We start from the raw sequence: 23,524 nt of genomic DNA, 5'->3' as shown, positions 1-23,524 counted from the left end.
CTGGCTCTCGTCCTAGACGCTCTTAAACCAGACTGCCCCACCAACGTACTCGGACTTTTCCATGGCCTGCGTAAACAGAAGCATGGCAGCTCCATCGGACCAACAGTGGCAGGATGCTGTTCCTCGCGGTTTATTTCACTTTCTCAGACCCTGCTTGTTTTACAGTTGCCCGTGACCGCTGACACCTGGCCATCTGCTAATAAAAGCTGCTCTATCCAGTCATTTATTTATGACAGACACTTTCCCCGAGCTCATTCTCTCTATGGGAGAACACGCCACCTGAGTGCCTAATGATGTGGGCGACATCATGGAAAGGGTTGACAATGTGACGGCCAGATATGAGACCGAGGTGTGCACTCTGGGAGAGGAATGAGAAAATGACTAAGCAGCATAGGATGGAATGAGGATGAGAGGAATAGCCCTTCAAATGAGCTTTAGAGGGTTTGATTTACCTTTCTAGATGAGAGAGTGGATGGACAGCAGTCTCCTCCGTCATATTGGCAGTACGCTCGGTTATTAATGGTGTCGCACCAACCATCTCCTCCGAACGGCTGCAAAACAAAAAAGTAAAAATAAAAACAAAAGTGTTTATTTAATATACATTTACAAATTTTTTTTTTTGGTTGAGATTATTATATTAAAAATGAATTTATCAGTATTGCGCGATATTGGATATTTAATTGTGCATGCTCATTTGCTCATTTGTGCATGCTCATTTTAATCTCTGCCGTCATCTCACTCACTTTCAGGTTCCATTTGTTAATATTAGTTAACCACATGAACCAACAATGAATAATACTTAATGTTAATTTAAAGATTTACTAATATATTATTAAAATCAAACTTTGTTAATATTACAGTATTTAACAGACCTCAGCTATGAACTAACAATGAACACTTATCTTTTATAACATTAAGAAATATTAATAAATACTCCAACAAATGTGTTGCTCATTTTTAGTTAATATTAGTTAATGCATTGATTAACATTAACTAATGGAACATTATTGTAAAGTGTTGCCAATGGCACTGTTAAATGTAATCAAATATAATTTTTCATACTCTTTATTAAAATGTTGTAATGCCTAAATTCACTTGTAGCATTTGAAATCATTGATTTTCTGTTTTATTTGATTTATTTATAAAACAAATAGTATACAATTTTGATATGGGTCATTTGTCATTAGAATAGAAAATCATAGAAAATCAATAGAAAATATTTAAAAAAATAAAAATTCTAAAATCATGCTCCCATTATACACAATTCATCTAAGAATGAATCACAGTTTCAATAGAATTAATCTTATTCTAACAGGCAAACTATAGCCTTCCATATGCAGAATCTTACAAAACCGTTTACGTGTCCAAAAAACCTAAACAGACTGAACTAGTAAATGTGCCCTTAAAGTTCTTTAAAGGTTCATGCATGAGTTACTTCATTTTACAATGTTCAATTAACAGTTTTCTCTGAACATGAGGCTGTACGGATGTTCCTTGAATCTCAGAGGAATGAAATGCATGAATCATGCCAAAGGGAGTTCTGTATATTTTATGGTAGGTGGCATTTCTCATTTATTCCTTTCAAATAAAATAAAACTGCATCTGTTATTCCAGACAAAACTTCCTAACTTCCTTGTACTTCCTTCAATGTCATTTCTTCACCTGTGCGAGAGCATGGATACCTGATTTGCAATGCCCAAGGGAGCGAAGTCCAACCTTCTAGAGTGGACTACAATTATCAAATTTAACATGCATAAACACTTTTAAATGTGTAATAAGGCCTTCCTAACGGAATTTACCTAACCTAAAGGATCTGATGCCAATAACTGGAAAAAAAAAAGAGCAGTCTGCCAAATATACTTTTGGCTCTCTTGTGCTTGTGGAGTCCTTTCATAGAGCCCAGCTTCTACCTGATTCCACATCCCTGTGCAAGAGCAGCTGGCGAGGAGATCTCTGTAGAATTTATCCCTGCTAAACCTACACCCAATCCAAAATGTTTTTCCTGCCGTGGTCCAATTCTCCAAGTCATAAGCAATAGCATTTTTCATTCTTCATTCTCAAGCTTGTGTACACTTCATTTATTTCTTTATTCTTGTTCTCCATCCATTTTATCACCTTAAGCACATTACACATTTATTGGCAATAACAATTTGAAACTTATCTCACAACCTTGTGTTTAAATGAACGTGCTACATATTTCAAGTTAAATATCTGAATCTAAAACACCATTAATAACGCACGTGTTTTAGATTCAGATATTTAACCTGTAATATGTAGCACGTTCATTTAAACACAAGGTTGTAAGATAAGTTTCAAATTGTTATTGGCTGGAAAAAGAAACATGACCTAATGCCTAAACTAAAGAATCGTGTAACAGTAAATGGGAAGGATGTGTGGAATGCATCTGCCCCGGCCAGCAAGAGGAAAACTGCCAGTGAATGTTAAACAACGCTGTACTCAACCATCTGAAGCGCTACACAAAATCATCTGACCTAGACCTCGTGTATATCTGGCACAAGACAAAACAATAGTCAGGAAATGTCCAAATCGTGACATGCAGATGACCACAACAATAGACAATATAATATAAATCACATTTAAGCCTCATGTTGACTTTTTTTCATCATAACTAATCTTGCTGAAATTATTACATTAAACTGACAGCCAAAAAAATCATTCTTTCTGTTTTGGTTTGATGGTTTTGGGTTACCCTTTATTTTATGCTGTCCTTAATACAGTGTAATTACACATAAGTATCTGAGTAATAATAAGTAACTACATCCACTTATTGTAGGGTTAGGATTAGGGTTAGGATTTGGTTAAGGGTTAGTTACACGCAATTATGCATCATGACAACTCTCGGAGAGACTGGCATGGTAATGGTAATGTTTTTGGTCTTGGTGGAATAGATCTGCTACGCTGCTGCTGCTGCTGCTGCAGAGCAAGTACCGAGACTTGCTCCTGCCAATACATTCACAGACATTGCTGTAAGCATGTAAGACATGCTGCTGCACATACATGAAATAACCCCCGTATAGCAGATCTATACAGGTGGAGCTGGGGAAGGTGGAGGGTTTCTGAAAGCGCGCTGCAGACTGCTAACAGCAACACTACCGGTATTTGAATGTTGAGCCGCAGCTTGCGCTATGTAGATGACGATGCGATCGCAACCAAATGAGTTAAGGACCTGCCTGTGCCATTTAGAGTTTTGTGCCAGAATTTGGTATTTATTATTACATTAACTACATGTAAGATGTGTAACAAGGACACTGTAAAATAAGGTGTTACCTAGTTTTTTTTAGGCATAAAGACCTGCGGTGCAATTTGTTAGGTGTTTTCCTCAATGTTTCAAGACTTAATAGTAAAGATACCATGACCCTACTGTAATCTGATGATGAATATATATATTTATCTCAGATAGCCTACTGCTCAGTGTAAGTTCAAGCTGTCTACTTTGAGGTATCTATCCTAAAATTCTTTTTCCTGGCCTCCTCTCAAAGAGGGTTTTTTTGGAGGCAACCCTGCTATGTTTTTGGGCAGTATCCAAAGCTTGATTTAGATTACAGAAATTTATTGAAAATGAAACCCTCTATGAGTCACTTAAAAAGATGTATTTTCAAAAAACACAATTAACCCCTAGCAACAGTTTCTGGAATGAGAGTTCGCAATCTGAGACACCGGATAACAACGAAACAAAATCTTATCTGAAGCAAACAATAAAGGTGTATTTTCACCTTACATGAAATCCCTAAACATCCCACGGGAGCAAGGGATGACACACTCCTCAGGTTGCCTGACTGACTGACCACATCTAATGCTAAGAGAAAGATAGAATAAACAAAAACTCCATGGCAACAACATGTTTTCATGGACAACAATGTTTTGAGGCCCCATGTTAGTGCTGGCATCTCACTTTACTGAAGTATGCACCCCTTGATTGGCTCTCTCCAGAGTTCCCAAAAGACTACTAATTATGTTCCCCTCCATTTCATTTCTAATGTAAACTTTTCTTTTTAGTTTTTAAATGCAAGCTGAAAAACAAATTTTAGGTAACACATCACAACAGTGACAGGGTGAATGAAGTGTTTTTGTGTGTGTGTGTGTGTGTGTGTGTGTGTGTGTGTGTGTGTGCGCGCGTGTGTGTGTGTGTGTGTGTGTGTGTGTGAGAGAGTGTGTGTGTGTGTGTGTGGGGGGGGGGGGGTGTGTGTGTGGGTGTGCGTGTGTGTGTGTTGTCAAATTTTCTTATAAAATTAAGATGAAGAAACCCAGTGTATGCCCTGAGAGGAATCAGATGACCGTTCTTTTAACCATATTTACAGCAAGGAATGTGAACAGTGGTTCTTCATAAACCTGTGGCATCATCTGTAAAGTTTCTCAAATGGAGCCACACAAAAAGTTGAAAATGTTGAATCCAATGCTGGTTTCATGCAAAAAAAGTTGTGCTTGACAGTAGTAGAGAGAGAGAGAGAGAGAAACAAAACAAAGATCCTAATAGACCACAGCTCAGAAGATCAATGATGAAATCAAACGCATACATAATACAAGGCACCCACATACAAGGGTCAAATCAAGACCAAGCAACTACACACAAACAGAGGGATTTCACAGACAGGACTTAGATTAAGCCAGGATTAGGCATTAGTTCAATAGAAAAGCTTTTATAAACGTTCCTTAGAAAGAAATATTATTGGTGTGAAGTCTTGAGACAAAACAATGGCACTGACATATTTTAAGATATGTCAGTGCAAGTTGCTTTCAGTTAAAACAGCTCAAATATGCATTTTAGTCTGAGACTAGGCTTAAGCCATGTCTGTGAAACCAGGGAAAAGAAAACTTTCTGTTAGCATTCTCATTCATCTCAGAAAAAAAGGAAAAAAAATGTTCTCCAGAACCATGACTTACAAGAGCAGACTAAATGTCTACCTATGATTGGCCTTGTTGGTTCAAAATAAAATATTAATCATGACACATAAACTAAAGCATAACCTGAGCCGACCTCTTCACTTATCATCAGCCTAAAATGAGAAAGACCTTCTGGATGTGGTGCAGAGCAACTGGAACATGTGCTGTGGTATAATTTATATTGAGTCTCCAATATAAAAGCAACTGTTTTGCTTGGTAACAAATGAGGGCAAGAGGAGATGAGAGGGTCTGGCAGATATTAGGGGTATTTGAATATCATAAAACATCTAGATGTGTTCCAAAGTAGAATGAATAGATCATAAAACCTGTCAACTTTACTCTGAAACTATATTAAAAATGATAAACTCTGATGTCTGTGGAAAAAGAAAACCTTTGAGATGCTGCTGATGATAAAATTAGATAATATATATATATATATATATATATATACAATTTTGTCTCTAGTGTCTTATATATATATATATATATATATATATATATATATATATACAGTGAGGAAAATAAGTATTTGAACACCCTGCTATTTTGCAAGTTCTCCCACTTAGAAATCATGGAGGGGTCTGAAATTGTCATCGTAGGTGCATGTCCACTGTGAGAGACATAATCTAAAAAAAAAATCCAGAAATCACAATGTATGATTTTTTAACTATTTATTTGTATGATACAGCTGCAAATAAGTATTTGAACACCTGAGAAAATCAATGTTAATATTTGGTACAGTAGCCTTTGTTTGCAATTACAGAGGTCAAACGTTTCCTGTAGTTTTTCACCAGGTTTGCACACACTGCAGGAGGGATTTTGGCCCACTCCTCCACACAGATCTTCTCTAGATCAGTCAGGTTTCTGGGCTGTCGCTGAGAAACACGGAGTTTGAGCTCCCTCCAAAGATTCTCTATTGGGTTTAGGTCTGGAGACTGGCTAGGCCACGCCAGAACCTTGATATGCTTCTTACAGAGCCACTCCTGGGTTATCCTGGCTGTGTGCTTCGGGTCATTGTCATGTTGGAAGACCCAGCCTCGACCCATCTTCAATGCTCTAACTGAGGGAAGGAGGTTGTTCCCCAAAATCTCGCAATACATGGCCCCGGTCATCCTCTCCTTAATACAGTGCAGTCGCCCTGTCCCATGTGCAGAAAAACACCCCCAAAGCATGATGCTACCACCCCCATGCTTCACAGTAGGGATGGTGTTCTTGGGATGGTACTCATCATTCTTCTTCCTCCAAACACGTTTAGTGGAATTATGACCAAAAAGTTCTATTTTGGTCTCATCTGACCACATGACTTTCTCCCATGACTCCTCTGGATCATCCAAATGGTCATTGGCAAACTTAAGACGGGCCTTGACATGTGCTGGTTTAAGCAGGGGAACCTTCCGTGCCATGCATGATTTCAAACCATGACGTCTTAGTGTATTACCAACAGTAACCTTGGAAACGGTGGTCCCAGCTCTTTTCAGGTCATTGACCAGCTCCTCCCGTGTAGTTCTGGGCTGATTTCTCACCTTTCTTAGGATCATTGAGACCCCACGAGGTGAGATCTTGCATGGAGCCCCAGTCCGAGGGAGATTGACAGTCATGTTTAGCTTCTTCCATTTTCTAATGATTGCTCCAACAGTGGACCTTTTTTCACCAAGCTGCTTGGCAATTTCCCCGTAGCCCTTTCCAGCCTTGTGGAGGTGTACAATTTTGTCTCTAGTGTCTTTGGACAGCTCTTTGGTCTTGGCCATGTTAGTAGTTGGATTCTTACTGATTGTGTGGGGTGGACAGGTGTCTTTATGCAGCTAACGACCTCAAACAGGTGCATCTAATTTAGGATAATAAATGGAGTGGAGGTGGGCATTTTAAAGGCAGACTAACAGGTCTTTGAGGGTCAGAATTCTAGCTGATAGACAGGTGTTCAAATACTTATTTGCAGCTGTATCATACAAATAAATAGTTAAAAAATCATATATTGTGATTTCTGGATTTTTTTTTTTAGATTATGTCTCTCACAGTGGACATGCACCTACGATGACAATTTCAGACCCCTCCATGATTTCTAAGTGGGAGAACTTGCAAAATAGCAGGGTGTTCAAATACTTATTTTCCTCACTGTATATATATATATATATATATATATATATATATATATATATATATATATATATATATACATATATATATATATATATATATATATATATATATATATATATATATACATATGTATATACATATATATATACATATATATATATATATATATACATATGTATATACATATATATATACATATATATATATATATATATATACATATATATATATATATATATATATATATATATATATATATATACATATATATATATATATACATATATATATATATACATATATATATGAAAGACCTTCATTCTGTGCTGAATTGTGTGTTTGTGTGATCCACAAGTACATTGAGTTGAAAGAGACTGAACAAGGCTGGGCGTTGTAGACCCAGTGCAGCTCATTCAGTCATTAAACATTCATGCATTGCATCTTTCAGGTCCTTCTAATTTAAACTGTTAGACATTTATTTGTTATGTGCACGAAACTACTTCTGATTATAAAATAATTAAAAAATATATATATTTATGGACTGATTGTACTTGTAAATCAAATGTTTGCTTGAAAAGTTGAAAAGAATTCCATGCCATTTGTTTGTATATTTCAGATGCAGGACTTATGTTCATTTGCAGGATCATTTTAGATTTTCTTTTCACTCACATTGAAACATTTAGTTTGATCATAACTAGGATTGAGAGCCATAGAATCAGTACACAACAGTTATTTCTGGTTCTCGAATCTGTTTGGCTGAGAGCCTTATTCAGCATTGCAATATTCACACACTATAAGAACTGGAACAGTTTCACCATTTGTATCACTCCCCTTGCAGTGACTGTCATGGCGGTCGAGCAAATCCACCATATATTTGTCTTTAAATACTACTGATGTTGTGTCATGAAATGTAGTTTTAAGAGTTTTTTAGGCGAGAATATAGTTATTTAGACCTCAAATATGTTACTCATATAATCATTGTGCCTATTTTACAATCCGTTCAGACGAGTGATGCTCATATATATATATGTATATATATATATATATATATATATATATATATATATATATATATATATATATATATATATGGATATCACTAACATTTGAATGGCATACTGTTTTAAACACCGCCCCACCCTTTCGCTTTCAAGACATGGGGCTAAAAATCCAGAGAGAATTACAGTAAACAGTCATCCATTATTTTCAAAATGCACGACTGTTAATTTCAACACTCTTTTCACTTCCAGGCTTCACATGACTCTGCTGCGTTACTTCTGTTGACTTTTAGCGAAGCCTGGTATGTTACTTTCGTCACATATCATTTGTGATTATTTTACAACTGGTTTAATGCATCCATCAGTTCCATGACATCCTTTAAATTCCCTCTGTCCAACTGACCTGCACACACACCGATAAGATCATTCATTTGCTTTGGCACTAAGATTGTCGACAAAGTCTGATGAGTTAGTGTTTGGGGTGAATTTAAACAGGATTCTGTGAATTGCGGGAAGGACTCTGGAGGAACAGAAACCGGAATAATATGTTTTATGATCATGTATATACCACATTTTACAGTGGCAATGAGATTTTCATTCGGTTTTATTTTTGCGATAAAAGGAGCACCGGTAGGAATCAATCTGTCAGCATGCTGTGGGAAGATGTGGCACGCAGTCCATCAACCATTGCGGTAAATGTTTCTCTTGGCCACGGGAAATGTTCAAGATGTCTCCATATTAGAGTGGATGGTGTCGGAAATCTCTGACAGCAAAATGCCTCATTGCTGATGTAAATGTAAACTCGGGAATGTGTAAACCAAGATTGCTGATGTAAATGTAAACTCGGGAATGTGTAAACCAAGAAATACACAGACAAAATAAAAATAGAAAACAAAATTATTCTATTTCTTGACCCTTTGGACTAGGTTCATCACAAGCGACCTCAAGTATTGCTCTCTAGTTCTGAATTCCTGTGGGCGTAAATGGCTTCAGCCAAAGTCACTCATGAGACATACTGCAGACTACTAGCTTGACCTATTATGCTTTATTTATACATGCTTTAAAAAAATGTTTCAATGGATCACAGGAATTGATTTGCGAGTTCCATTTTTGGTCAAACGACCCTGTTAATAGACGTATGGTTATGACTACAGAGATAGTGAATAGCAAAACAGGTTCCCCCCGTGCATCGGACCTCCATGACACAATAATTGGAAACTAAAACTAAAATAATCAACACCGTCATCATTCATCACTGATTATGGTGCTCGCTGCTCCTCCTGGACCACCTCAATGCTCTGCTGGTGGTTATCTGTCAGAGTGCTCTTTCCTCTCTAGATCTGACAGGGAACAGATGTGAACTCTGCTGTTTGTTTCTACATCTTCCATTAAACACCAACATGCTGCTGGTGTACCCTACAAATCAGTATTATAATACAATTCTTTCATCATTGTTTTTCACCCTAATATTATTTCAAACCCATATGCTGTAATTTTTAATCAGTGGTATTTCAATTTTCTTTGCCACACAAAATATTCAGCATGGTTTTGTGTGCAGAACAAGATGTTTTCACTAAAAATCTTCCCCTTTTGTTGTAGCTTGCACATCAAATATGGCATTGGATGTCATTGGTTCTTCTCATTTATCTGTTTTTTAACCAAGTATCATTGGTCACATATAATATTACTATAATAGTCATTATATAGCAATAATTTATATATTATATATACTGTATATATCCTTTGAAGGATCTGCACCTAATGTCTTGGTGCCATTTAGGTCAAGATTTAATAACAGCTTGCGCCAACACGAACCCTATTTTGCCGTTAAAATGTACTGTCAGTATTTCAGTCAGACGCAGTCAGACGCAGTGAAAATTGTGCGCTGAAAAGGCATATTTACCAGAGGTGTACATGATACTGTTCTTGTACACCTCTGACAGAAAGACTTCACGTCATATAATTGTCACTCACCTCACAGGACTGAATACAGTGGATCTGTGCTGGATTCGGATGCCACTTCAACATGCCAGTACAGACAATACTCTTTAAAAGGAAGAGAAATAGAGGAGTAAGAGAAGGAAGGGCAAGGACAGAGTTAACTTACTGCATTGTAATTGAACTGCGTTGAACCAAAAATTTACTGATTTATTACTATTGATTGTAACGTGTATTTTTTAAAGAGGACATTTGAAAAGAAAGTTTCTATTTATTTCTATTTTATTTTGACTTTTCCAGAAATCTAATAATATCTAACTTAATTTTAAAAAGACAAAAATCAGCCATGGTGCCTACAAATAATATTGCAAATTACTATCTAATAACTATGGCATACAAAAAGAGTTACTTTTTTCCCTCCTGTCCTTTCAATTTGAACACATATTTCACTGATTTGACATTTTCTCAGAATTGGAAAGCTGACCTGTTTCTACAGCATAATTTCTGGAAAGAAACTTGCTTATCTCTTATTCATCTCCCTCCTACTGTGACCTTTCCTCCATCATTCTTACCCAATCTGCAATACTTTGGACAACATTCCTGGAAAGCAGGCTGTTCTTAGAGGTGCTGATGTATCTTTATAAACAATGAGAGTCTGACACCTTCAGAGGCGTCATGCTTGACGTGTGGCATTTTAAGCGTCTCTTATAAAAACATCACACTGTAATCATTACTCACACAAGCTGATATGACAGTGAGAGACAGAATCAACACTTTCATAGAGAGATTTCAACGGTAAGGTGAGTTGAACCTGGTTTTGGAGCGAGAAACGCGGTAACCTAATCCATCTTATCACTCTGATGTGCCAATAACACAATTCCAATTTTGTGTCCAAAGTATTCAGTCTTGTTGCTCCTCTACCTCTTTCTTTTACCTCTTTTAGAGACAAATAATGTCCCCCTCTTACATTTGATACATGTCATCTCTCCATCTCTCTATCTATCTATCTATCAGCTTACAAAAGTACAATAAAGACTATCTAAGATCTTTCAAACAATAGGGTAACACTTCACAATAATGTTCAATCCGTTATTATAATAATGCATTATAATGCAAACTAACAATGAACATTTTTACAGCTTTTATCAATCTAACTTCATGTTAAATATATAAATATTTATTTTCATAATACATTTATATTTAAAAATATGTACAAATATTTCATTTCTATTTATGTATAAATACACTACTGTTAATTGCTAATTCATGTTAAGCTAATATAGATTGATACAAACATATTAGTGTATAGTTAGTATGCAGAAATTAAATTAAATTGGCTTGGCTTAAATTAAATTAAATTAATAAATTATAATTAGTAAATATGGTTTGGACTTTATAAAGATTGCATTAAGTCTTGAACTTGGAGTTTGGTTAAAGTACAAGAACAGTACAATAAACTGGCCCGTCCACCTCACCTGAACCTTGCTGGGAAGCATCCAATGCTCTACTGTATCAGCACTGGAGCCATTGCCTAACACCACAGGGTCACTCAAGGCCACAATGCATGTTAGGTTACAGACTGCACCTGTCATGACACAAAGCGAGCTTTGCTTTAACCATCATTTGCATCTGTTGAATTTATTCATGTGAGCACATGAATAGCCAAGCTCCAGACTAGTCATCCATAGTTGAACAGCTTGGCAGGTTGGCACTCAAATGTATCCTACTGCATGCAACTGTCTGTGGTCTAGCGGTTCGGGTATGTCTAGACTGCGTATTAGAAAGGATAAATGCAGTGGCCTAAATATATACCAAATAAACCAAATATAACCAATATACAGTATATATCGCCTACTTGCATGTTTCCTATCTTCACCTGTGTGCTGTTCTCCTGTAGCTCAGGATTACTTTCCTATTTACACAGCCAGGAATAATCTTTTTCTTATAAATCTGCTGACTAGTCATTTCCATAGTTTAAAAAGGTAACTTTGATCTGATAACCAAATTGGCAAGTGAGCATATTTTTTTGCCAGATCCTTACCCACGTCAAAGCCCTCCTCACAGGTGTATTCCACCAGGTTAGTGTCAACAGGAGCCTGGCATGATCCTTCTATCTTCTTACACATAGTGAAGTCCTCAGTCCATCTGCCATCTTTGATGCATCGAATGCTGGACTACGGGGACAAAACGTTTCATGTGTTTTACTACAGTGTGTTTCATGACTGTAGAGTTTAGGAATACATATAGAGTTGGCCTACAAAGTGCTACAATACCCTTTCTGTTGGATCGGGACACTGTAGGGTGCAGATGCTATCAAAGTCCAAATTGTTGGTGCAGGTGTACATGCCCTCAAACATCGGTGGAAGAGAAGGGCATGTGACAGGTGAACAGCTGCCCTCTTGCCACGTCCCACCCTCCAAACACTCCAACCTCAGAAACTTCCTGAGAAAAGCAAGTCATTGGCATGAAGGAGGGGTAAAACAGTCTCACACACACACCTATACAGCATAATGGCAGTACAAAATTATTACTTTGGCTATGTTTCCAAGGCTTACACTACTAGATTTATAAAGGTTTTTTGAAAGAAGTCTCTTTTTATTCCTGTGATGGCAGAGCTGAATTTCCAGCAGCCATTTTTCCAGTCTTCAGTGTCTTTCACAAATCATTCTAGTATGCTGATTTGATGCTCAAGAAACATTTATTTTTGTTATCAATGCTGTAATATGTTGTATTTTCACTTTCGATCAATTTAATGCATGCTTGCACAATAAAAGAACAACTGTTGAATAATTAAAAAAATTATAATTTACATGTCTTCATGAAGCATTTTTTTTATTTATTTATTTATTTTTTATGAAGAGCATCCTATCCTATCTTAACTACATGCGATGCTAGCATGTCGCTAAGCAGGTAACGCACAAATATTTGTTTAAAATCATGCCTTTTAAAATAAACTGAACTGTCATATTACAGTTTTCTCAGTCGCTTTGGTACATTTCTTGAATCATCCTTAAGAAACCAGTCAGTGCATTTCTCAAAACAATGCGTACAAACAGCACCACACAATGGATAACCTGCAAAAGCCTGTAACTTGCTCAAAATCTTTAGTTCATTTCTCAAAAGTTAGTATTTGTGTCAATGAACATATCAGTGCCATCATAATGACAAGTCCTTTTGTTGTTTTTCACAAACAAGATAGTCATGTAGTCAATATTTACTCTGTCAGTATTTTCAGATGTAAACTATAGCTAAGATTTTGATGACAATGACTGAAAACGGATAAGACTGCATTTTATCTGTATGACATATATACATTTAAACAGTACAAATTTACGCATTACTCTATGTGGGATATTAATTGCAAGAAACTGGGCAGGATTCACAGTTGCACTTTTACTGTTGGTCTGTCAATAAATTAAAGTACAATGTCATTGCTATTTAAAGAAAGAGACAAGTCTACACACACACACACACGTACATATATACAGTATGTGTGTGTGTATAGTCTTGTCTTTTTCTTTGTTTGTTTGTTTGTATTATTATGTCTCTATAAAGTATATTTACTGTATAATGTAAAATGCAAGTGGACTACTGTAATATAGCGCAACAGTAAGTATACCGTGTTACAGTATAGTGAAGATTGTCTGATTACATACCTGTTCTACAAACGCTTGATTCTGAGTAATGATTCTCCCAACATTCGGCTGCACCTTTCGACCCGCTACAGGTCATGTTTGAGAACATGGTCCACAATAGCTTATTTTATCAGAAACGTGTCTACAATCTGGGCATCTTCTACCTCTTCCACTGTTTTGCCTCCATACCCTTCCACCATGCATCCTTACTCCTCTTCTTCTTTCTGGCTGTTGACCCTGTTTGTTTCCTTGTTGTTCTTCCATTGTCAGAATTTGTAACACTGTGTTGTACTCTATATTTGCTTGCCAAATGAAGCTTTATGAGATCCACCTCTGAGCTATTTTAGAGAACTGGTTGATCATTGGTTGATTTAGTCCTTTACTTTTCCCTTACACAAGTCATCTATTCAGGACACATTTACAAAAAAAAAAGTCTAATAGAAATGTATAAAAAAAAATATATAGTTTATGACAACTAGTTCAACCATTCTGCATTTAATGAGTTATGCAAGAAACTAATGCCTAGATGTTTTGAGGGGTAAGACTATTCATCAGAGAACCATGCTGATCAACATGACATAAGCAATTAATATTGTAGGAAACAGCAGACAATTGTACATATTCAATTGCATGAATGTACAAAAGCATTTGCAATTTGTTCAAAAGAAATTGATCTGCACAAGTGATTAGATGATGTGGAGGTTGAATAAGTAGTTTCAGTTGTGATCCGAGAAATGCACCAAAGCGAATGAGAAAAACGTTTATAATTTTCAGTACTTAATACTGAATCATACTTTTGTTGTTTACAAAAAGCTTTAAAGGGTTAGTTCGCCCAAAAATGATATTTAAGCCATGATTTACTCACCCTCAAGCCGTTCGAGATGCATATTTCAATCTTTTTTCAGACGAACACATTTTCAGTTATTTTAGAAAATGTCTTAGATCTTTCAGTGGTTATAATGTGAAGCAATGGGGTCCAGCAGATTCAAGTCGCAAAATGTGCATGCATCCTTCACAAAAATAATCCATCCGGCTCCAGGGGGATAAACGAAGTCCTTCTGAGGGTAATCCGTGCAGTTTTGTCGTAAAAATATACATATTTAAAACTTTATAAACGAAAATAACTGGCTTCCGGTGGCGGTCGGCGCGCGTTCATGGAGATGAATGACGTCGTGACGTAGAGTGAACGTAGAGTTTTGTTTTGCTCTGCTCTCTGGCTACGCTGTCACGCTCGTTCTACGTCACGACGCTTCCTGCGCTACGTCCTACGTCATATGCCAGCAACCATCTCCATGAACGCGCACCGACCGCCACCGGAAGCCAGTTATTTTCGTTTATAAAGTTTTAAATATGTATATTTTTACGACAAAACTGCACGGATTACCCTCAGAAGGCCTTTGTTTATCCCCCTGGAGCCGGATGGATTATTTTTGTGAAGGATGCATGCACATTTTGCGACTTGAATCAGCTGGACCCCATTGCTTCACATTATAACCACTGAAAGATCTAAGACATTTTCTAAAATAACTGAAAATGTGTTCGTCTGAAAAAAGATTGACATATGCATCTCGAACGGCTTGATGGTGAGTAAATCATGGCTTAAATATCATTTTTGGGCGAACTATCCCTTTAATTTTGTGAATACACCTTCGATGCCTCAAAATGCTCTATAGATAGGTTACTCACTAGTGTTTTGAGACAGCCAATAAAACCGTTACAGTAAGCACACTGTGAAATTTAAATTGTAGGATCTCGATCTGCTTCTGGTGTGAATTTTCAGCAATTACTATGTTTCTTGAATGACATACCCCTCCAGCCACAGGGGATTTATTCACATCTAACCCATGTGACAAACCATCTGGTACGACTAAATAGCCAATAATCCTGAAGAAATAAATTGGGGTGTAGTGTTCATTGAGAAAGATCATACGGAAGCACAGGCTAAAACTACCTTGATAATAGCATAACACCTCTCTTTAGACTGTCATAAACCATTTTCTGAACCTTCATAATGAAATGCCTTTTAGAGCAAACATGCCAATGGTCTTAATAAACAGGATCATTTAAATGGCTTTATGAGACACGTTGGCTATCGCTTCTGGTATTAATGTCCAATTAAAAGCAGTTAAAAGACACAGAGGTATTTTACCAGCCATTTTAATAACTCATAAAGACGAGGCAGGTGCAAACGCTAGTCCCCTCAGATGTGCTAAAATATGCTATATGCTATAGCTTGATTGGATGGAATACCAAAACAACACGCCATCAGACCATTCATCAAAGTACACTGCTGACTCCATCGCTGAAAGATATTTGGAAACACATGTAGTGAGATTTTGATCTTATTAGAACCATGTGAGCAACCTAGACGCTGGAAACAGATATTTTCCCTTCAAAATTTGTCAACACAGTAAAGATCTAAAGATCAGATCAAAATGTATAGGTTGCAACTCACTTTCTTGGCTTTTTGTTGAGAGTGCCAGTGATGTAATAGCCCGGGTTGCATTTGTAGCGGCACACAGTGCCCACATCATGCCTGCCTCCACGACACTGAGGAACTAGTAGCGTGGCATTGGGTATGGAAGGTGGATCCAGGCACTCAATCTTGCAGTAAGCCTCTGGGTATGACCACAGTCCATCCTCAAGACAAACCAATGTGTCACTTTCTCCTGAAAAACAGATTCTGATGAGAAAACTGCATTAAAATGGAACAATCACTGTCTTCTCTAAGACCATCAGTAGCTAATTGGCCGAGCTCTCTTCGAAAGTAGGAGAGAGTCAGTTCCATTATTTCTGGGAGTACACAGCTTAATCATAATTTTTTTTAAATTAAAATTATTTATTTGTTTGTTTGTTTTTTAGTATGTTTCTGAATAATGTTGCACCTGTGTGTCGCACCTATGACTTTCATTTAGAGAACAAACAATGATAAGCAGTGAAGTAGTTTTGTTAAAATATTTTTTAAAGGAGTTGGGGCGGCAACTTTTGGGGCGGCAGTGGCTCAGTGGTTCATGTAGATTGTCTACAAACCGAAAGGTTGGTGGTTCAATCCCCGGTTCCATTTGACCAAGTGTCGAGGTGTCCATGAACAAAACACCTAACCCCAGCTGCTCCCGACGAGCTGGATGGCGCCTTGCATGGCTGTAATTGCCGTCGGTGTATGAATGAGTAAGTGAATGGGTGAATGTGAGGCAATGTAAAGTGCTTTGGTGGCCATAGGTCTGTGAAAGCGCTATATAAATGCAGTCCATTTACCATTTAAAAGATTATGCTAAATATTTTTTTTCTCTTTTTTATCATTCTTTTATTGACTTTTTTTGGAATACTTTATTCTTTATATGAGGACAGTTGTACCACCCTGACATTTTTTACTTTATGCACACAGACAAAAAATCTATTTTAACACATATTAAAGCATGTTTATCATAGAAGAGGTGTATTAAAATGATTTTATGAATAAAAAGCATTATAATGCATAATAAATGAATAAATAGGACAAAACAAATGTAGCTTCACAATGACTTTCATTGAGCTTGGAATTATACCTTTGTGTAGGTCTAAATGTTTTCCAGTTACATGAAAAGTCATATATTTAAAAAGCATTATGTTTCTATTAACTCAGAAGAGAAGTATTGCACTAAGTTTAAACAAAAATGCGTTATGTGCACATGGTCCATTAAGGCCCATGTGATATAGGACTCTCTTATTGTACTATTATAGTAACACATCTAATTATATTTTAAAGTTAAAGTTCTAAAGCAATTTTATTGGTCAATAAAATATAATGATACCATTGCAAAGCTTTTAAGGTGTCTACCTACTTTGTAGCCATGATTAAATTTAGCAATAGACCAAAAATGGCTGCAAACTGCGTTTTTCTAACATGAAAAGTTCCAGCTTGCGCTACTCCAAAAAAAATGGAGGCTCTCACTAAGTGCATAAATCACTGCATTACTGTTGTGTGTTCCAATTAATGTCAAGTCATGAATAGATTTTAAACGACTCCCAAAGGAGAAATACAGCCCATCACTGTAGCACACTACAGTACAAGAACCTTGCCATCAAGACCAATAAGCATAGCTACTCAGTGATGCAATGTTCTGGACCTTCCAGTGAAGCCACTGTCTACAGACTGCACCACTCCCTGCCAAAGAAATAATTTGGACCGATTCATCAAAGGCCTGCATTTAAAACAAATAGTGAAAGTGTGAGGACCTCAACCCCTGAGCCACCTTGCCCTAGCAGGGCTCCTGCTACCCATGAAGGGGCGAGAGGGCCAGGTGCCACCCTGCTCTACGCTGCCTGAAATTAGCTCTCTGGGGGTCAGTAGTATGGGATGAAATGCACCCTTATTCTCGCCTACTTGCATGTTTCCTATCTCCACCTGTGTGCTGTTCTCCTGCAGCTCAGGATTATTTTCCTATTTACACAGCCAGGAAAGAGGGCTGGAACCACAGCCAGACCGATGCAAAGTTCCTGAATGAGTGCAAGAGCAACACTGACACACAAATGAGTATACTGTATGCATATATAAGCACACACAAACAACAACAAAAAATCTAAATATTTAGCTTTTTAGTGTTTTAAAAAAAAAAAGTTAACAAATCTAGGAAACATGACTGATTGGGGTTTTCTTAACAAGTGCACTTCTTTGACTATCATTGTGGCTTCTCGTGATCTGTATCATGCACAGCTTTAAATCACTATTTGCCTCTAAACGAGAGAACATCATGCAGCATAAAGATGTCTAATTTTTGTTTACATAAATAGCATTTTACACATTAACCATAATAGCTGTGACAATCAACAAACACATCAATAATGTAAAAAAAAAGCTATGAATACCACATCATGCCAAAAAAGAGATGCAATCAACAATAGTATAAAATGAAGAGAGCAAACATTAACACTTTACAATAAAGTTCCGGGGTTTTTTTAACATTAGTCAATGTATTAACTAACATGAACTAACAATGAGCAATACATTTGTTATATTTATTAATCTTTGTTAACGTTAGTTAATAAAAATACAGCTGTTCATTGTTTGTTCGTTAGTTCACAGTGCATTAACTAATGTTAACAAATACAACTTTTGATTTTAATAATGTATTAGTAAATGCTGAAATTAACATTAAAAAGATTAATAAATGCTGTAGAAGTACAGTTCATTATTAGTTCATGTTAACCATTGTAGTTAACTAATGTTAACTAATATCATATAATATATCACCCAACTAGCTTAACAGAGTTGCCTGGAAAACACTTTCATATTGAGCCATGTGACCATGTAATTTATACATGCAGCAATGCATGCTGGGAATATGAAAGTAACACTGTAAGTAGCAACAATGCTTAATATGAGTTTTCCAGGCAACTCTGTTAGGTTAGCTGGGCAGGATAGGATAGAATAGGATAGGATAGGATAGGATAGGATAGGACAGGACAGGACAGGACAGGACAGGACAGGACAGGACAGGACAGGATATGATATGATATGATATGATATGATATGATATGATATGATATGATATGATATGATATGATATGACTTGCTGGCCTAATTACCAGTTGTGAGTAAAAGGGCCTTAGGAATGCTCATAAGCACAATTAATAGTTGGATTTGTTTCCAGTGTACAAGAAACACACAAGAAAGGTTCATGTCATCCGCAAATCTACTGTTATTGACTTACAGTCTTATTATTTTAGAAAGAAAGAAAGCCCAAGGTCTCTCAGAAACAGACACATGCACTGAATTTAAGTGGGTCCAAAAACCCTCAGGTCTCACACTGTAGCCTAGTTCCCATCCTCACCTTGCAGGATCGCCGGGGCGTTACAGGAAAAGCTGCACTGCTTGCCGAATGTGGTGCCCCAGGGACATGAGAAGGAGGCAAAGTAGACATGTGACTGAGGGGGTGGGCCGCAGTCCACTGGCTGACAGCCCACTACACGGTCCCAAACTCCATGCACACATATCAGCTCCGCTTCCGTCTGAAGACAGGACACATTAGACAGAAACACAACCACTTGTAAAGTCGTCGTTTATGACAGGTTCATTAGACAACATGACACAGCATCTTAGATAATGTTATGAGAAATGTTGAGTTCACAGACTTTGTAATCTCTGCAATGTGAGCACAATTCGAGACAATGACAATGTGAACATGGTTTTAAGACGTTTATGTTCTCCACAGCTATGGGAATATTCTTGAAATCTATATAATCTGAATAAACTGAAAGCCGTGCATTCCTGCTCTCCACAATAATTTAATCACCTTAACAGGAACATGATGATTTGGAAAATGTGGGTCACAAGACTTACAAAAGTAGGCCACGACCTTCCTTTTAATGTTTGCAAACTGTTTCTTAATCCAAAAAAGTCAAGCTATTGAATAAACACTGTCTATATCTAATATCACCCCGAATTATCTTTGTTTGGACATGCACAGATATAAATGAGCCTCCAAAGATGGTGGACTTTCTGAACAAGGTATTTACATCACCCGATTAAGCCAATATTCCTAGAAATCTGAATAAGACAGCTGGCATTTGGCTGCATTAATCAAAATTTTGGGTCAAGTAAACATGTTTACCTGAAGCTTACCTAACTGTAAAATGACCAATCCAATTAATATCAGAATATTCTTCTGCATGTCAACAGTCATTGTTGAGATCTCTTCTCTGCAGAAAACATCTCAATTTGTTCTCATTTAATCTTACTGCTGTTTAGCAGAAACTAGACATCAAAGAGACCTCATTTGTTGAGAAAGAGAGAGAGAGAGAAATAGGCAGTAAACAATTCTTGTACACACTTGATAAGAAGGAAGGCCCTGGCCATGGAGAACAGTGAGCGTATAGCCACGATGACAAGAAACAGAGCAGTGTTTAGAGTCTAATACTGGAGTACAGCGGATTGAAGCGTGTTCGACGCTCAGAGGGCTGCATGACTCGGTACTGCACAGCCTACGCACACATCTGAGTGAGAAAAACACATATTAAACTTGATTATTATTGGCATTTCCATTGTCAAACAGGAATTTTTCTATTTTTACTTGTGTATGATGTATTTGTCTATATGTCTCTGTGATGTATTATATCTTCTACTTTGGACCCTACCATTCAAACGTTTGGGACGAGTAAGATTTTTGATTTTATTTTTAAATAAAGTAATACTTTTATTAAGCAATGATGCATTACACTGATCAAAACTGACAGTAAAAACATTTATAATGTTACAAAATATTTCTATTTCAAATAAATGCTGTTCTTTTTAACATTCTATTCATAAAATAATCTTTAAAAAAAATTTATCCTGGTTTCAACAAAAAATATGGAGCAGAACAACTGTTTTCAACTTTGACAATAATAAGAAATGCTACTTGAGCACAAAATCAAAAAAAAAGAGAATGATTTCTGAAGGATCTTGTGACTACTTGAGTAATGGCTGCTGAAAATTTAGCTTTGCTATCACAAGAATAAATAACATGTAAAACTAAATATTAAAATAGAAAACAGCTATTTAAAATTATATTAGTATTTTACAATATTTTTGATATTATACCTGCAACTTTGGTAAGCATAAGAGACTTCTTTCAAAAACATAAAAAAAAATCTTGCCGACCCCAAACATTTAAACAGTAGTGAATACATTGTGTAAACGTGCAAGTATGTATTTGTGCTTGTAAGTCGTGGGAGATCCCACCCTCAGCGCACCCAGTCAGGGCAAAGGCGCTGAAGTGACAAGATGTACGCAATGCAACCGCCAACACCGCCACTTGAGAGGAGGAGAAGTTCAGCTGCACTGCTGAAGTCTGGTAGAACGGCACACTCAGGTTATGAGTCACATTCACCACTAGGGGGTTACGCTGACATGACAGCTCGTACGAACCTGTGGACAAGCACAGACAACATGTAAAAGTCACACAAATACTATAATGCAAAGATTATAAACTTTCCCAAACAAATTATAGATATTATATGTGTTACCAAGCATGTGTTTTTTTCCAGTGGTGTCACACAGTTCAATGGTCACTGTGTTCCTGCAATTTTCCCCATGCCAACTACCATCATAGGCGAGGTAGACAATAACAGAGGCTGCTACACCCGGTCGCTCAAATCCTACCTGCAAAAACAATGTATCAGTTTCATTAATGCTTATATATTCAGTGGATATATGCCTCCTTGGCTAACATCATTTATTAACAGTGTGAGTGGGCATATATTAATATAAAATATAGAATAATTCTGAACATGCACAACCATTTCAAAGTTTGGGTTGGTAAGATTTTTTAATGTTTTGGAAAGAAGTCTCTTATGGTTACTAAGCCTGCATTTATTTGATCAAAATACAGTAAAAACAGTAATATTGTGAAATATTATTACAATTTAAAACTGTTTTCTGTTTTACTATATTTTAAATTGTAATTTATTCTTATGATGGTAAAGCTGAATTTCAATGTCACATGGTCCTTCAGAAATCATTCTAATATGCTGATTTTGGTGCTCAAAAAATGTTTCTTATTATCAGAGTTTAAAACAGTTGTGCTGCTTAAAGTCTGCATGAAACAGAGTTGTGATTGTCTTTTCTTCCCTATTGTGATGTATATCCGAGTGAACAGGATAAAATGTAGGGCAGGACATTGGGAATTGACTGGATCATTTGATTGTTGTTGCTTGATATTGCTGCCTTCTAATGTGAGTGACAGGTCGCCCCACCCACGTGTCAAGAGAAGAGATGTTGCTGCAAGGAGGAGGGGACGTTATTTTGACTAAAGATTACGAGGGCACATGAATTAAAAGTTAGATATACTGTATAAGTGCATGGATAAATCATTTATAATAAACAGTGCAATACTCCATCAAAAATAAGAATTGTCCATTTTCATTTCATGGGGACTTTAATGATTTTGTCGAAACCCTTGTACTTTTTTTAGGATTCTTTGATAAATAGAAAGAAAAGCATTTATTTGAAATAGAAATCTGTTGTAACATTATGAAAGTCTTTACAAAAACCGCCAGCGGGTAAAATCTACCCATGCACACTAAACTGTTTTGATATGGTTAAAAAAAACGTATTATGTCACTGTATTATGCCACTGTCTTCACAAAGTAATTTCTAGAGTCATGAAATTATTATCAACTATGTTTTTGTCCTGTTGTTTTATGTTCAAGGCTATTTTAAGCAGGGTACATTACTCACTGAATATAGGCTAAACGAGCCTGCAATGACGACAAGAATTAGAAGGAAATAAATACATATTTGGGTGGTGTAAAATTATCCATTGTGACTAAAACTGATTACCGCTATCTTAGAGGGTGAAAGGTGTTGCCTAGTAACATAAAATGTCAAAACATAAGCGGCGCGAAAATGACAACGCAAAAATAAAGGCATTATATAGGTAAATTTGATAAATGCCCCGTTTAATCTGGTTATATCGAAACAATTTTTGACAACGGGATTGTAAATAACACAGTTTCAGTAAAAGTCAATGACTGGGAGACTTGGATATTTTATTGAAAATCAGAGGTGTAAAGTCCAGGTTCAGAAAGTAAAAGTCCTCCTCAGTATTTTGTTCCAATCACCTGGATTTTCAGCCAGGAGATAGAACTAATTAGTGAAATCAGCTGGCTGAGTTCATGGGTGGAATGGTAGGACTTTTACTTTCTGACCCCTGGACTTTACACCTCTGTTGAAAATCTATGTACATTTGAAAAACAGCCATGGGAAAATGTAACCCTGTGGCGGTTCTAGTGTTAATGCATGCTTGCAGAGCCCAAACTTTTGAATGGTAGCATACATAAAACAAATAAAAAAAAAAACATTTGATTTCCTTTATTTTATAAAACATTATTCAACATTTACTGGAAACACTAAATGTGCATTATTTATGGACAAGGTATAAAAAAGGCCTGATATAGTCCTGATTATTTTGATTATAATCATATACATTCGTACAC

General features: G+C 36.6%; 1 protein-coding gene across 2 annotated transcripts in view; it reads right to left on the bottom strand.

The window, feature by feature from the left end:
- Positions 1–23,524, bottom strand: part of pappa2 (pappalysin 2) — a 58,656-nt gene that overhangs the window by 1,597 nt on the left and 33,535 nt on the right. For both annotated transcript variants that reach the window (XM_084120753.1, XM_084120754.1), the window contains exons 13-22: positions 21,554–21,689; positions 21,281–21,455; positions 20,380–20,542; positions 19,381–19,558; positions 16,026–16,239; positions 12,209–12,377; positions 11,977–12,109; positions 11,411–11,520; positions 9,972–10,043; positions 453–551 (exon numbers count right to left, since the gene is read on the bottom strand). In XM_084120753.1, coding sequence (XP_083976879.1) covers positions 453–551; positions 9,972–10,043; positions 11,411–11,520; positions 11,977–12,109; positions 12,209–12,377; positions 16,026–16,239; positions 19,381–19,558; positions 20,380–20,542; positions 21,281–21,455; positions 21,554–21,689 — 1,449 coding nt within the window. The remainder of the gene's footprint in view (positions 1–452; positions 552–9,971; positions 10,044–11,410; positions 11,521–11,976; positions 12,110–12,208; positions 12,378–16,025; positions 16,240–19,380; positions 19,559–20,379; positions 20,543–21,280; positions 21,456–21,553; positions 21,690–23,524) is intronic.

Source organism: Abramis brama (genome assembly GCF_963993115.1).
Source record: "Abramis brama genome assembly, chromosome: 7".
Lineage (NCBI taxonomy): Eukaryota > Metazoa > Chordata > Actinopteri > Cypriniformes > Leuciscidae > Abramis > Abramis brama.
The sequence above is the reverse complement of the archived record's forward strand: the minus strand, read 5'-3'. Positions and strand labels throughout refer to the sequence as shown.